At 45.9% G+C, this 13,394-nt stretch overlaps 1 protein-coding gene across 2 annotated transcripts in view; it reads left to right on the top strand.

Moving 5' to 3' along the window:
• Positions 1 to 5,640, top strand: part of CSE1L (chromosome segregation 1 like) — a 37,118-nt gene extending 31,478 nt beyond the window's left edge. For both annotated transcript variants that reach the window (XM_024559443.4, XM_045194844.3), the window contains exons 18-25: positions 131 to 281; positions 424 to 632; positions 1,013 to 1,110; positions 1,214 to 1,299; positions 1,714 to 1,795; positions 3,501 to 3,647; positions 4,380 to 4,611; positions 5,397 to 5,640. In XM_024559443.4, the coding sequence (XP_024415211.1) occupies positions 131 to 281; positions 424 to 632; positions 1,013 to 1,110; positions 1,214 to 1,299; positions 1,714 to 1,795; positions 3,501 to 3,647; positions 4,380 to 4,611; positions 5,397 to 5,486 (1,095 nt within the window). In that variant the 3' untranslated portion in view covers positions 5,487 to 5,640. The remainder of the gene's footprint in view (positions 1 to 130; positions 282 to 423; positions 633 to 1,012; positions 1,111 to 1,213; positions 1,300 to 1,713; positions 1,796 to 3,500; positions 3,648 to 4,379; positions 4,612 to 5,396) is intronic.
• The last annotated feature ends 7,754 nt before the right edge of the window (positions 5,641 to 13,394 follow it).

Genomic DNA, 13,394 nt, shown 5'->3' with positions numbered 1-13,394 from the left:
TCTTAATACTGACTTAAAAAGAAGGCATCTTTTTTAATGTTTTAGAAGGGTTAGGTGTTTTCTTCTAAGTGACGGTGAATACAGTCTCTTGGATTATTAGAATAATACGCCTTTTTAAAAAAATTTTCAGAACCCAAGCAAACCTCACTTTAATCACTACATGTTTGAAGCAATATGTTTATCCATAAGGATAACTTGCAAAGCCAACCCTGCTGCTGTTGTAAATTTTGAAGAGGCGCTGTTTCTGGTGTTTACTGACATCTTACAGAACGATGTACAAGGTACGTTAAAGGGGGTTGTTTTTTTCCCTGATGGAATAAAATCATTAAAGTGGTTATAAAATGCAGCCTTGGTAACAGATAGGAACCTTTGGGGGCAGAGCTATTGATTCTGCAACTGACAGCTGTTTTACTTCCTCAACAGAGTTTATTCCATATGTCTTTCAAGTAATGTCTTTGCTTCTGGAAACACACAAAAATGATATCCCGTCTTCCTACATGGCCTTATTTCCTCATCTCCTTCAGCCAGTGCTTTGGGAAAGGACAGGAAATATCCCTGCACTAGTGAGGCTTCTTCAAGCATTCCTAGAACGTGGTTCAAATACAATAGCAAGCACCGCAGCGGACAAAATTGTGAGTCGGACTGACTTTGATGTAACGATGATTTTCTAAGATGGCTGATGGAAACTAAGGATGGCAGATTTTTAAAAATTCTTTATTAAAATGTAGTAAAAAGGGAAGTAATAAAGAGGAAATGCTAATGTGTATCTTATTAGAATTAGGTATCTAACCTTAGTTATCTCCCTGAGGGAAAATTAAAAAATAAGAGCCAAACAGGTTAATTTCAAGAACTTTAAGGACTCGTGGTGGAATTATTTTTCTCTACACTTCAGAAATTGCTAATTAGATTGTTACAACATCCACTCTTTTCCAAGTTACATCACCTGTTTAACTTTTGGTATAATTAATCCTTGCCTCTTTAACTGATTACTATTTGATCTGTTTTGTTGTAGCCTGGGTTATTAGGTGTTTTCCAGAAGCTCATTGCATCCAAAGCCAATGACCACCAAGGTTTTTATCTTCTGAACAGTATAATCGAGCACATGCCTCCGTGAGTACACTCGTATACCCTCGCTGTATGGTAATCAGGGGTTCTGTTAGCTACTCAGAAGAAAATGCTGAGTTTACATTGTTGATTTTATTCAATTCTTTAGTGAATCAGTTGACCAATACAGGAAGCAAATCTTCATTCTACTATTCCAAAGACTTCAGAATTCCAAAACAACAAAGTTTATCAAGAGTAAGTAAAATCATTTTGGTGTTTCTGCAGAAATAATGAAGGAAAGTAGCTAAAACCCCTAGGCATTATGGTTACATGTAGTAATAAACCTTTTATCAGTTATAAATATTATCTATAAAATACGTTAAGATGTTTGTGTTCCTTAAACACTAAATCAGTTTCAAATATATTGTGTTCCAAAGGTTAGTTTATGTTTAGATACCAAAATGTTTAAACAGAAATATTACAAAGAAATATAAGTCAGAAATTGCATGTAGACTTTTTATGCTTGTACTGTAAAGGCAGGAGTTCTGTATGTTGATTGTGTTAAAGGCAGGTACTGATGCTTGCTGAGTCCTCTGGCAGACTCCCACTAAGTCACTCGTTCAGTGCACTGAGTCCTCTGTATTGATAATCTGCATCTTCTTTCAACAGGTTTCTTAGTCTTTATTAATTTGTATTGCATAAAATACGGGGCACTGGCACTACAAGAAATTTTTGATGGTATACAACCAAAGTAAGTTTGTTTTTATTATTTATTAGATTAAAGATTTTTTAACTTTATTTTTAGAGAGAGGGGAAGGGAGGGAGAAAGGGAGAGAAACACCAATGTGTGGGTGCCTCTCATGCGCCCCACACTGGGGGCCTGGCCCGCAACCCTTTGGTTCGCAGGCTGGCACTCAGTCCACTGAGCCACACCAGCCAGCGCTATATTTTATTTTTAAAAGTGAAAAATTGGACTTTAAAAAAGCATAAACCAATGTCTATTTTATACATGATTTCATAGTTATTGGTGTAGTGATGGCATAGTATTTGTGGTTTTCAAAATATTCTTGATGTTGTCATAAAGGAGAAAATGCCTGTAAACATTCGTCTAATTCCCAAAGTGAGCCCCTCCTCTGGCGCCCTCCACAGCCAGTGTTGTGTGCAACACTAGGTGGTCGGCGTGGTCTCCAGGGGCCTGCCTTGGTGACCAGTGTGATTCTTCAAATGGGGAAAGTTTGCGTCAGTAAGGATGCTTAGTGTGCGTGCAGAGAATGTGGTTGAGTGTCACTCCCCACTTAATAGGGAAAGGAAGGATATAAAGAAATGATAGAGGATGGAGAAAAAACTCATGTTAGATCTCTTTATAGTGTATCCAAAAAATTCCAGATTGAATAAATGTAAAACTTATCTAAGCAGCAACTTATCTAAGAAAAAGATCAAAACTATGAACAGTAAAATGACAACAAATTCACAACTATCAACACCTGAACGTGAAACAAAATAAACTAAGCAAACAACCAGAACAGAAACAATTACAGAAATGGAGACCACATGGAGGGTTATCAGCAGGGAGGGGGAAGAATGGAGATACATGGAATAAGAAGCATAAATGGCAGGTACAAAATAAACCGGGAGGTTAAGAATAGTATAGGAAATGGAGAAGCCAAAGAACTTATATGTACCACCCATGGACATGAAATAAGGTGGGGATGCTGGAGGGAGGGGAAATTCGGGCAGAGGGGAGTACAGGGAAGGGAAAAAATGGAACTGTAATGGCATAAGCAATAAAATATACTGAAAAGAAAATTAACCTGAAGAGCAGTACCGGAAAATGGGCTCTCTAAGCAGTAGAGGGTCGTGAGGAAGTCAGCAGTTGATGCAGTGCCAGTGGGTGTTTAACTGGAAGTGCCCTTTCTGTAGAGCATTAAAATGTCCATACTCTGAGATGCCCACTCTTTCCACATACACTCTAGACACTTGCATTCTAGGTGTTTGCAACGGAGTAGAATGATTGGCTAAATCATTTTTTTACTGTAGCCATTAACATTTACTGGTACAGCTATGTAGGTATAGAAGGTTGGAAAGTTTATTATCCAGAAATGTTAAAATTAATTATTGCCAGGTAGTGAGTGATTCTTTTTCTTGCTGTTTCTTATTCCTTTTTCCTAGTTTCTAACTTTTTTAAGACCTTGAAGTTATTTTTTAAAAAAAGAGCAAAACATGGCTGTAAAGATTGAACGTAGGCTTTAGCATCCACAAAAGATGATGGTGATTGTTCACAGGGTAGAGGTTTGGTGCTTTGCCATCTCCAAGTCTCTTCCATCAGTGCGGCCTTGTTCTTTGTATTTCATATTCGTAAGGACTCGATGAGTATAAAAAACATCTAGGAAGTGTTTAACTATTAATTATAGTGGTAGTCTAATTTAATATTGACTGGGTTTATTTTGTTTTAACAGAATGTTTGGAATGGTTTTGGAAAAAATCATTATTCCTGAAATTCAGAAAGTGTCTGGAAACGTAGAGAAAAAGATTTGTGCGGTTGGCATAACCAAATTACTAACAGAATGCCCCCCAATGATGGACACTGAGTATACGAAACTGTGGCAAGTACTCCATTCTAAAATTCTCGGGGATTGCAGCTGCCTTTCGCTGTGACTGCAACATCAACCAGGCTCACTCTCTCAAGGGTCAGAGAATTGGGTTCTGATTTCCGCTTCTCCACTAGCAACCATTGGGTCCAAGACATGACCTGTGGATCCTCTGGGTCTACGATGATCTTGTTTCCTAATTAACTTTTCGGGGAGTGGGAGAAGGAATTCATGAACTCCTTGAGAGTCTGGTAAAGGTCCGTGTTCTTGATGAGTTCTAAGACAGTTTTATGATAGGTGCCCAAGTGAACTGGCTTCAGTCTCAAGAGAAGGTGAAGAGGCTAAGAGAAGATCTTACGTGCTTGTGCTCAGTGTCCGGCAGGCCTAGCTTTCCCGGACCTCTTGCCGCTCCTTTTCTTCTGGTTTCACTCAAGCAGCCCTTCCGTAAAGTAATCTGACAACTTGGGGCTTACTTCTGGCTTCTAGCGCTGACTCTTCATTTGGTTTGAGTCACGTAGCCTTGTGACTAGTCGGGCCTGGCTCACACAGCCAGCTTGAGCACTCTGTGGGTGGAGCGGTTTACCAGAGAGAAATTGGGGTGCTGTAGCCAAAAGAATTGAAAATTGTTGTGGGTAGCCATACACACTGATGTCCATCTTAATTTCAGTGGTCCCTGGCTACTGTTGAGACTGTGAGTCTATAATTTGTGTTTCTAAGGAATTGCTGTTTTGTTTCCTTCTAATCCAGGACTCCTTTACTGCAGTCTCTGATTGGCCTTTTTGAGTTACCTGAAGATGATTCCATTCCTGACGAAGAACATTTTATTGACATAGAAGATACGCCAGGATACCAGACTGCCTTCTCACAGTTGGCATTTGCTGGGAAAAAAGAGCATGACCCTGTAGGTCCAATGGTGACCAACCCCAAGATTCACTTGGCACAGTCACTCCACAAATTGTCTACTGCGTGTCCGGGAAGGGTGAGTGTCTTTGTGGTCAGAGACCTTTCCAGGGAGGTGGGAGGGTGGCAGTCGTTCTGGTGCCTGTTTTCATCGGTCAGCAGAACCGAACGCACCCCACTGAGCAGTACTCAAGGCTTATTTTTCTTTAGCTGAAATGATGGGCTACGAAAATATTTTAAGTGAATGATTTCAGGAGTAAATCAGGGATATAAAGCCCTTTGACTAGAAATGTATCTTTTTTCCCAGATTGAAATAATCCTTCTAATATTAAAAGGCAGATGTTTATTTGTTTTTATTTGTTCACTGAAGCATACTCAAACAGTGGAATATAGAGTAAACCTAGTGATGGCTGTCTTCTTGTTCTGTTAGCCATCACTTTTGAGAGTCTTAAGATAAATTTATATTTTTCAATGTTTTACTGTGGAAAACTTCAAAAATACATAGAACCAGCATGCTGCACCCTCGTGTGCTAACCTTCAATAATAACCATTTTCTGCCAATCTGGTTTCATGCCTTCTTCCTTTTTTTGGAGCAAGCTTTAGGCAGCATGTCATTTTACCCCTAGTGTGTGTCATCCTGCAGCACGTACGGACTTTTTTTAAAAACATCATAGCCACATTGCCTCTGCCATGGGGAACAACAGTCATTCCTTATGGGTCCACTTTTTACACCTGCTCATTTTTGAAGGCATAAAAGCAGTTGGGTTACTTGGGGAGTTCCTGTAACAGTCACAGGTGAGGGACTGCCCGTCCCAGAGCTGGGGTTCCGGTAGAGATGGGGTGTGTGTGTTTCCTGTCTCGCAGGTTCCGTCAATGGTGAGCACCAGCCTCAATGCAGAAGCGCTCCAGTACCTCCAGGGGTACCTGCAGGCGGCCAGCGTGACGCTGCTCTGAGCTGCGGTTTGAACTGCTGAGAAAGCCCAGGATGGTTTCTGAGGAAAGTTGATAGACTTCTGAGCACAGCTGCATAAAAACAAAGCAAGTTTTCTTTTTGAATGTGTCACAAGTTCTGTCTTTTAAAAAATATTAAATGTTGCTTTATTCTAAACCTTGAGCAACTTAGGTGGTTTGTGTGATCATAAAAAGTGGTTAGCTCTTCCAGTTTGCAGCGTCACGGGACAAGTCCTAACAGTCCAGTATATGACACTGAGTTGACATTTGCACTGTTTGGATAATTTAAAATTTTGACAGACACTTAACTGTGGAGACTTTTATTCTATTACTAAATCCTTTTGTTTTGAGGCTGATGCCAATTTGTGGTTTTTCTTGTCCTTTGTATTTTCATGTGTTTCCTTAAGCTTTTGTTTGCAATGTAAGTAATCACTTGTATGACTTGCCGAGAAGTGCACATTACATAGTTTTAAATCTGTAATCAGCAATAAAAAGAGCCCTAAACTTTATGTATCTAAGAACCTCTCAAGGCCAGGTTTGTGGTGCTCCCTGATACAAGGGAACATTAATGCCCTTTGGGGTTGCTGCATGCTAGGTGGTAAAGCTAGTGCTGGGAGAAAGCAGCGTGAACTCGTTTATCTGTTCCTGGCTTTCCTCCTTGTAAAGTTAACTGGGTGATGGGAGAGGAAACTTGCTGAGGTGGAAGCACTGTCCACGTTAAAAAAAAATGTCTGTGGAAAGGTTTCTCAGCCCTGATGCAAAAGGAAGTGGGAAACAAGATAGGAGAGGTTTGTATTTACCTCATACCGGGAAAATGTCCATCTTGCAGTTTGAGTCAACCCTTCTGCGTCCGGAGGGGACATGATTACTTCCCCCGGGAACCGGGGTTTCTGCAGCAAATGTCAGCTGAGAAGACATTCTGGCCTGTGTGAAGTGAGTCCGCAGGGGGAGAGGAGAGCCGGCACCTCCCAGGCCTGCCCCTCCCAGGCACAGCTGGCGGTGAAGTAGGTAAATGCTGCTCACCTCCCGTGTTACAGCTGAATTACAGAACCACCACCCGAAAACTTGGGAACTAAATGAACAAAACTGCTCTTTCTATGGGTATAAAGAACCCAGGATGGGAGTGGTAGGAGGGGCAGAGACTTGGAATGGGAAGGTCCCACGCCCACGTGAGGAATGTCAGTTGTGGAAGGGTCCCCCCACAGAGAGTGAGGGATACCAGCCCCACACTGGACTCCCCAGCTCAGGGCATCAGCTCAAAATGCCCCAGGGTCCTAGAGGGAGGGGCTGGACTGACCAGCTTCAGGGCGAGGGCTGGGGGGGTCCGAGGGCAGCACTGCTTTCCTCCGCTGTGGCAAGCTTGAGCTGGCGTCACTCTGAGCTCTCCGTTGACCTAACACTAATCTCCACTCTGGCCCGGGGGCCCCTCTGTTTCCAAGACCCCACCAAACTGGCGCAACCAAGCAGCTTTTCCACACAGGCAGCCTTCCTCCGTGGGTGCCGAGGACTTTATCCACAAATTCCGAACAAGGAGCGGCTGTCTGTCCTCCGTGTATCCCGGACCCCAAGCCTGGCACAAAAGGCGACCCATCCGACTAGTGTGGTAACTCCCATCAGGTGGGCCCAAGTCCTTCAGTAGTGGCAGCTGACCTCGGTTTGCAGCATAGCCTCGCCCAGGAGCCTCCGAGCCCAGCACCAGTGGAACCAACTGCAGATGCCTTTGTGCCCTATTAACAACAGCTGACCGTGGCCTGCACTGGCGCCCCTCCTAAGACGCTACAGACCACATCTGAACATCACCTAAACAGCTGCTCAAACGACACACCTGGAGGCTGGACTTGGCTAGAACCAGAGCCCCACTAAAGCAACGTCTGCTTCCCGGGATCAACTGCCACGAAACAACTGGTTAAGGCCATCTAACCGCTTGTCAGCTGGAGGGTGGGCCCCACCCACCAACATGCCAACAGCAGTAGGGGCTCACCTGCAGCAGGGGGTGCACAAGCTACACACAGCGGTGGAGTGCTCTGGAGCGCCAGGCTCCGCCGACCAGGGAGACTAACCCACTGGGCCTCACGGACACTCTACGTAAGGCTGCTCTGTGGGGACTGGCAGGTGTAGCAGATCGACCTAACAAAAACAAGCGTGGTAGTCGGCCAAAATGAGAAAACAAGGAATCCTGTCCCAAAGGACAGAACAGAGAAACAAAGTCAAAACATGGCTACAAGGGTTCTCTGAGCTGGGGGCAAACAGGTAAACTTGGTGAGAACAAACAACAGGAAACCTGGTTGGAAATGAAGAATACATTAGAGGGAATCAACCACAGATTGGAGGAAGCAGAGGGTCCAGTCAGCGATCTAGAAGACAAGGTAGCAGAAAACCACCCGAAACAGCAAAAAAGTTTAAGTGACCTGGCACAAGAAGAAGACAGTACTTTATAAAGTCTGATGAAGTTACACAGGGTTCTGTTAGATCTTACTCCACACTGGAAGCAACTGCCCGCTGATCCCTCAGCAACGTCGAAGGTCCTAGAGAGACACCCCCACTGCGGCTACAGCAGGCAGAGCGGGGCTGGCACGCCCGATCCCGACAAGTCCAGGCGCTCAGTGCGTGCCTCACCCCCCAGCTTTAGAATGGGCACTGCAAGTGTGCGCTGCACACTTTCAAACTCTTCGCGACTCACTCTGAGCTTAAATTTTCATTTTAAAAAACTGCCTCTGCACCAATACTGCTGTGTCCTGTTGTCATTGCAAGACTAGTGGGTATTTCCAAAGATTTTGATGAATATTTGTAAAAGAATGTACAAAGGAAATATTGTTAGAATATTAAACTTGGATTAAGCAAGTATTAAGCAAAGCAGTACAAATTTCCTAAATTACATATAATTTTTGCTGATAAAATTGGGAATGCTGTTCAAAGTACAAAGTCTGATTAGAATATGAATTAGTTTCACATGTATATTCTATACACAAAGTGACACATTCCAAGAAAATAACTGCTGATTTCAGGAGCTGAAACCCCACCACCTCCCATCTTTGAGTTAGCCCCTGGTTCTTAGAACGTACATTTCTCTAAAAGCCTATTGGCTAACTTCTCCCTGCCCATCCAGAAATACTTAAGTACTTGACAAATCATCGTTAATGGATTTAGGAAATTTTTTTTAAAGATTTTATTTATTTATAGAAAGGGAAAGAGAGGGAGAGAAGCAGCAGTGTGTGGTTGCCTCTCTAGCGACCCCCACTGGGGACCTGGCTGGCAACCCAGGCATGTGCCCTGACTGGGAATCGAACCAGTGACCCTCTGGTTCATAGCCCACGTTCAATTCACTGAGCCACAACCAGCCAGGGCGGATTTAGGAATTTCAAGCAAGGTGGTTTTTGGTTTTGTTTTGTATTATTAAGGGCGCACAGACTTTTAGGCACTAAAACCAAAGATGGTAGCTATGGAAGTTCTAAAGGTACATGCAAACAAACAGCCATACACCTGCATCCTTGGGTTTCTTCCCTGGAGGTCACGTTCTGAGCTCACCGTAGCGCCTGCACCGCAGCAGCTGCATGCTGCTCAGGAACAGCTGGGTTCCTTTCCTGTAGATCACCCCGGCCCAGACTCCTTCCCACCCCAAGACCTTGGAATCCAGGCCAAAGTGGCTGTCACTGGGCATTTGCCATGCAAAACCACGCCCACTAGCTCAGTGCGCTGTGGAAAGAAACCTAGATTCAGAAATGACACTTTGTAAGACTTTAAAAAACAAGCCCAGGTATGTGGGGGAGGGGCCCTATAGGGAGCAGTAGCGCTTACTCCGCTCTCCGCAGCTTTTCAGTCACTCCCTCCGCCACCCACAATCAAATTGAGCCCTCCTGTGCTGCTTCCCAGGTGGGTGGGTTTGTGTGCGAGGCTGGGAATTTCTCCTGCTGCCGCCTCAACCCCCACAGGTGTTTTCAATCAGAGGTTTAAGGCTTTTATTTCCCTGCGCTGGAGCCCTGGGTTGTGCAGTCTACTTCGCTCCCCCGCCATTCCTCACGGTTTATCTATGTGCAAATGTTGGGCCGCGGGGTCTGCCAGCCACCACCTTGTGGGGTCTGCTAGCTGCAGCACTGCCTGTCCCATTCGTTCCACAATCTCTGGGTTCGCCAGCCACATTGCTGGGAGTCCTCTCCACCCTGGCTGCCTGGCTCCGCCCCTCCTACCACTCTGGATGAATGTTTCTTCTTTATCTCCTTGGTGGTCAGACTTCCACACGGTTCGATTTTCTGTCAGTTCTGGTTGTTTTTTGTTTTTAAATTGTCCTTTTGGTTGTGCGAGGAGTCTGTGTGTCTACCTATGCCTCCATCTTGGCCGGAAGTCCAGAATGTCTTTTTTCATGGAATCTCGGGGTTAGAAGGAGACAGGAGGAGGTCATTTAGCCCACATTTTCCGAATTCCCAGTAACAGTCACCTGGGGATCTTTCTAGGATGCGGATTCTGACACCGCAGGTCCAGGACGGGGCCTGAGAGCATGCATTTCCCCCTGGCAGGTGCAAGGACCACTCTCAGCAGCCAGGGCTAGCCCAGTGTAGTGGTTCTCCAAGTGGGCTCCCTAGACCCACAGCATCAGCTTCACTCCAGAGCCTGTTAGAAATGCACATCCTGGGCCCCCCTCAGACTCACAGAATCAGAAGCTCTGTGGGGCGGGGCACAGCCACCTGTGTTTCAACACGCCCTCCAATCCTGATGCCGGCCCCAGTTTGAGAGCCACCAGCATAGAGGCACTAGGCCTCCCACCAACTGCGGTGACTTGGCCCTGGCTGATGATAATGGTGACAGTAACTCCCATTTACTGAGCACTGGCTGGGCCACGCCTGAGTAGGGGCTTTAGGTTTACTTACTCACGGAAAGTTATTTTGCCCTCTGCCTCCCACTGCCCCTCAGACTAGGCCATTTGAAGACAGAGCCACTGTCTCTTCATCTTTCTCTCTTACGTTGTGTGTCTGGCTCTGAAAGAGACACAGGTGACACTCAGTGTGGAGCACCCCAACTGGGTTCGGGAGGCCTGCATCCTTGTCCCAGCCCCTCCCCCATCAGCCAAGGGGTCTCAGGAAAACAACTTCTCCAGGGACTTTTCCTCCTCTTTTATAAGCAAGGGTTAGGACTACGGGAACTTGCGGGATATCAACCAGGCTGGACATTCTGTGACTCCATTAGTCTACGGAGCAAAGGCTCTTTAAGTAGACTCCTGTCAAAGAGAGGTTGCAAGCTACAGCCAAATATTTCTGAATTGTCTTGCCTTAGACTATGCTAGAACATGCACTGTGACAGGGAGACCTGAGGCTCGGTGAAGTTGGCTCCCCACGCTCATGAGTTTAGAGCTGGGATTTGGACCCAGGGAGCCCCAATTCCAAAGCCATGCTCTATCCATGGCACCACATTAGTCTACGCTCACCCTTACTGCAAAGGGCTGAGGACAGTGCTAAAAATAAATAAATAAAAGCAGTACGATCATAGCTTATCCTTATGTTATTATATGGCATTACTTAAGTGCCTCAGACCTTTCTAAGCACCTGACACATCTAATTTAGCAACCTCAGAAAGTAGGTACTATTACGTGCACCTGTCTTACACTGTGGAAACAGAGGCATGGTGAGGAAACAGAAGATTTGCAACTCAAGCCCAGGCTGTCTGGCTGCCCTACTGAGAGGGCTCCGTTTAACAGAGTAAGACGCAGCCTCGTGTCAGTCCACAGCCAAGTGGCACTCTCATTCAGGAGGCCGAGGTAGAGAAAACGGATTTTTCTGAAGCATGAAATGAAAACTTAGACTGGGCCTGCTGGAGAGAGCCAGCACCCGCTCCAGAAGATCAACTCCAGCACCTCCAGGTACATTCAAGAGCTCGGTGCAAGCTGGCATCCTGGTGTAAGAAACAAAACTGAGCAGCTGGACCTGTGTGACCCAGGCTGCCAGTCTCAAATGCCACTTGATCTCTGAAGCTAGAGGTGCGGGATACAGAAAGTGAGCAAAGCCACCAGTCACCAAGGACCAGCACATCTGGGCTGGCTTTTCCCAGTTATTTGCACACCGTGTTTATAGAGCTAAGTCTAGAAGGTTTAAGACAAATAGGAGCTTGGGCCCCAGCCCTCCTGGCAAATCCCCTTCCCCAGAGAACTACTCTCGGATTTTGCTGGTGTTTAACTCCCGAGGGCTTCATCATGCCACCTGGAGAGAAAAGGTGGAGAAGCTGACCAAGGACCACAGGAGTCCAGAAAGTTCCACCACAATTGAAAGGATAAAGTCAGCTCCATTTGCTATGTGGCACCATTTGCTGAGCAGGCCTGTGACCTTGTTAAACATGACTGCCGTCTTACTCTTCTGAGCTTGTCCCCAAGACTGGAAATTACTGGGAAGCAAGAACAGAAATAACTGTTCCCTACAGCCACGGACAGAAGATAACATTGGAACAAACTGCAGCCTCGTGTTGCAGCCCAGGGGCTAAGCTCCCACCCCTTGTGCGTCTCTCCACACCAGGCCCCTCTCCGTTCTTGCAGAGTAAATAAAAACTTTACTCTCTACAAAAAAATAAAGAAAAACAAGCCCAGCAATAGGGAAATCATCTTCACTCATTAACATCTTGTGGCAAGAGGAACTTAACAATGTCAGCACAGCACTGTGGGGTCAGGGGCTCCCAAGCCTGTCATAAGGATCACAAGGAGCCTCTGCCTGGGAGACCAACGCTCTACAAATCATAAAGACTGCACCTGCTGTCCCAAGGGCAGAAGTAGAGTTTGGGCTCAAAGGTTCTCGCCACTCTTGAGAGATCATGTTGGGATAAAACGTAGTGCAGACTGGATTCCCAGGCAGAGCTCTGGGGAGACAGAGGTGCTGCAGAGTGAGCGAGCCCTCTGCAGCGGCAGCTGCAGGGCCTGTGCAGAGGCAAGGCTGGTTTGAGTTTACAGTCGGAATGTCCAAGCGTGTCCCATCTGGACATCTCTCCAAAGCAGCCAAAGATGTATCACCTTCAGAAAACCTCTTACCAAAGGAACCCAGGAACCCTTCCTAACATCCCTGATGTTAAGTGGAAATTGTCACTTCTGGAGTGCTGTGAGGGCCAACTGAGAAGAGCCACCGGAAGTTCTCGAGTGCTTCTGAAACTGTCGCCAGTGTGCCCTCCACAGATCGCTGAGAACAAAGAGCAGGCACAGTAGGCGGCAAATGGAGGACATGGTTGGCAGTGCCGGGAGATTGGCTACCACCTCTGTGTTGCAGGAAAGTTCCAAAAACAGAAAAGGAAAGTTGTGAAGAACTCAGGGTTGCTGGAGGTATCAGTATAAATGCATGGCTTTTAAGTATATGTACAAACAGATGTGTATATGTACAGATATATACAGGGGTGGACAAAAGTAGGCTTATGGTTTGAGTATGCAAAAGCTTATTCTTGTATTAATAGTGGGTTTTTAAAATATTTTTAGAGAAAGTGAGGGAGGCAAATTATCAATGTGTGGTGGCCTCTCATGCGCCCCAACTGGGGACCTGGTCCCCAACCCAGGCATGTGCTCTGACTGGGAATCAAACCAGCGACCCTTTGGTTCCCAGGCCCGCGCTCAGTCCGCTGAGCCACACCAGCCAGGGCTAATACTGTATTATTTCCCATATGAACTATAAACCTATCTCTGCCCACCCCTGCACGTACACACACGTATGCACATAATACATGGACCTATTTCCCAGCTGCCTGCTCGGAGGGCCAGGAAACCACGGCCGGGTAGCAGTGAGCACTCCAAGCACCCAGATCCCGCTTTCTGAATGCCATGTGTCCCTAACAGGGTCCTTGGAGAAATGACTCAATCTGGGACTGGGCAAGGGACAATGTCTTCTTTCCACTGCTTTTATGTCTGTAGTGTTGAATCCCCTCTACTCCTCAGCATTTTCCCATAACTTTCGGATC

This window comes from Desmodus rotundus, chromosome 6 (genome assembly GCF_022682495.2).
Source record: "Desmodus rotundus isolate HL8 chromosome 6, HLdesRot8A.1, whole genome shotgun sequence".
Lineage (NCBI taxonomy): Eukaryota > Metazoa > Chordata > Mammalia > Chiroptera > Phyllostomidae > Desmodus > Desmodus rotundus.
This window is presented reverse-complemented; position numbering and strand designations above follow the sequence as displayed.